At 51.2% G+C, this 2884-nt stretch overlaps 1 protein-coding gene across 1 annotated transcript; it reads left to right on the forward strand.

Moving 5' to 3' along the window:
• Nucleotides 1-945: 945 nt before the first annotated feature.
• On the forward strand, nt 946-2664 carry EI90DRAFT_3144789 (cellobiohydrolase 1; the record flags this gene model as incomplete). Its single annotated transcript, XM_039065195.1, has 3 exons — nt 946-1130; nt 1187-1601; nt 1654-2664. The coding sequence occupies 3 exons, from the start codon at nt 946-948 to the stop codon at nt 2662-2664; spliced, it is 1611 nt and encodes a 536-aa protein (XP_038918855.1).
• Nucleotides 2665-2884: the final 220 nt, after the last annotated feature.

A 2884-nucleotide genomic window follows, 5' to 3' on the forward strand; every position in this document is an offset into this window, starting at 1 on the left:
CGAGTTCGAAGTTGGCGAGTGGTTCGAATAAACCCTCATAGCCTCGGATGCCCAATGTTGGTGAATAGAAGGCACACCACAAAGTGCAAGCAGCGCACTGTTGTCACGCACCGCCGACAGTCACACACCAACAATCGCGCGATGCTCTCTGTATATTGTTACGAAGTCATAGAGGCTGGAGTCCTGCCTAGCGATGCTCAGACTTGGGCGATAGTTGAGCATTTTACTTTGCTTGTCTTTTCTGATTGAGCGATACTGCTGCTTGGGACCACAGTACCGCTTCCCAGGTTCCCGAGTCGTGTCATTGTTCATCGTCTTCTGATGGATGGTAGTATACTGTGACCACTGGCGGTACCCTAGTCATGATCTGCTGCGCGGGTCATTCTCGCGTGACATTGTTCTTGCGGCTGGTACCTGGTACGCTGGTACAAATGAGGAAAATGTTGGAGGGTTACTGTCCCATTGCCTCCGTGGATCCAGTTGATTCTAAACTTGTCAACAATAGCTAGGCCAACGCGGTCTCAATCTATCGGAGACATGTTATCGCGGGCCTAGCGACGCGTCGACCATTGATAGGGTTGGTCTTCTCATCCGGCTGCTATGGATTTGCTGCAACAAGTGCACGTTTTGGCCAAATATACTAGTGTGTCTCCTGGCCCCATGAACCCCCCGTTGCCGCGTGTCCCTGCCCTTTCTTGGAGGCAGCCGTGACCTCGCGACCGCTTGGCCAGACATACAGAAAAATTCCTTGATATCTCTAGAGGGTAACGCATTGATGGAAACCCAAGAATGGGACCAACCCGAGTCTGCCTTAGCAGTATAAAATGGTATAGTATAAACCATGGGTTCCATGTGTCACTACATCATCAGCAAGACCTACGTTAGTCGATTGCTTTGCTAGTCTCGTCACGATTAATAGTGTGTTTCGCGTCAGACTTGGGCAGAATGATTGGTCAGGTTGCTCTCCTCTCGGCGCTTCTCAGCATCGCCCATGCCCAGAACGCAGGCACCTTGACACCCGAAAATCATCCCTCACTTGCTTGGTCTCAATGCAGTGCGGGGGGCTCGTGCACATCCGTTAACGGAAAAATTACGCTTGACGCGAACTGGCGCTGGACACATTCGACTTCGTGCGTGCAACCCCATCTGTCTTGCTTTACCATATTCTGACTTTTAGGTCATTTAGCTCTTCGACAAACTGCTACACGGGAAACCAGTGGGACAAGACACTCTGCCCTGATCCTGCAACTTGCACGACCAACTGCGCTCTGGATGGCGCCGACTACAGCGGCACTTACGGCATAACCACCTCCGGAGACTCCCTTAAGCTCAATTTCGTCACAAACAAGAATGTCGGGTCGCGTGTTTACCTCCTGGCGGATGATGAGAAGTACCAGAAATTCCACCCCAAAAATCAAGAAATTACGTTCGATGTTGATGTCTCTAAACTACCTTGTGGCATTAACGGTGCAGTCTACTTTACTGAGATGGATGCCGACGGTGGCACGTCGAAGTACCCGACTAATAAGGCTGGTGCCAAGTATGGTACCGGATACTGCGATTCACAATGCCCCCGTGATATCAAGTTCATTGGCGGAGTGGTAGTCTATGAATTTGTTTTTGTGTATTTCATTCGCTGACTCTTCCTTATAGGCAAACCTTCTCAATTGGAACGCAACATCCGCAAATTCCGGAACTGGCAGCTTTGGCGCCTGTTGTACTGAGATGGACCTCTGGGAAGCCAACTCCATTTCCTCGGCATACACTCCTCATCCCTGCAACACCAACGGATTTTTAAAGTGCAGCGGTGATGAGTGTGGCCATCCATCTCGTTATTCTGGGCTTTGTGACCCCGATGGATGCGACTTCAATTCCTTCCGCCAGGGCGACACCAGCTTCTACGGAAAAGGGTTGACCGTCGATACCAGCCACCCGTTTACTGTCGTGACCCAATTCATTACAACTGATGGCACTGAGAATGGTGATCTTACGGAGATTAAACGATTCTACGTTCAAAATGGCAGAGTTATACCTAATTCACAGTCCAAGATATCCGGGGTCTCTGGGAATTCCATCACTGACCCTTACTGCTCTGCTCAGAAGGTAGCATTTGGTGACACAAACTCTTTCTCCAAACACGGTGGGCTCAAGACCGTCGGTGAATCCCTTGCTCGCGGCCACGTTCTCGTGCTGTCTTTATGGGACGACTACGACGCCGACATGCACTGGCTCGATAGCACCTATCCCACTGATGCAGACCCTACCAAGCCTGGTGTTGTTCGCGGCACCTGCACCACCACATCCGGCCAACCCGCCGACGTTGAATCGTCAGCCGCCAGTGCCTATGCCGTATATTCGAATATCAGGTTTGGGCCCCATAACTCCACCTTCAGCGGTTCAGCAGGCCCTAGCCCAGCTCCAAACTCCACGAGTTCCACTACTTCCACCTCCACGCGTCCTGCTACTCGTACTTCCATGACCCCAGGGACCTCCGGGATTCCGAAGGAGTCGGGATTCAAGACTTCCACAACCACTTCCTCCGCACCCTCCGCAACCCAGACAAAATACGGACAATGCGGAGGCAATGGCTACAAAGGCCCAACCACCTGTGTCGCTGGATGCACCTGCACCAACTTTAATCCTTGGTACTCTCAATGCTTGTAAGCCCTCGGGGCTGAAAAGGGCAATGCGATTTTTTATATTGGTGCGGATACCCATGCCGGTCTCATAGTGGATGCATTTCGAAGATTGGGCATCAGCTTGGAATAGAATTTGCGTCGCACTTGGATACTTCATACCCGAAGTGGTTTCTGGTTCCACACTTTGCGCTTGTGGACTGGTGGAATCGTCATTATGTCTCAATAAATCCAATTTGTGGTCCCGG

Source organism: Cantharellus anzutake, assembly GCF_015039405.1.
Source record: "Cantharellus anzutake strain C23 chromosome Unknown EI90scaffold_12, whole genome shotgun sequence".
NCBI classification, from domain to species: domain Eukaryota; kingdom Fungi; phylum Basidiomycota; class Agaricomycetes; order Cantharellales; family Hydnaceae; genus Cantharellus; species Cantharellus anzutake.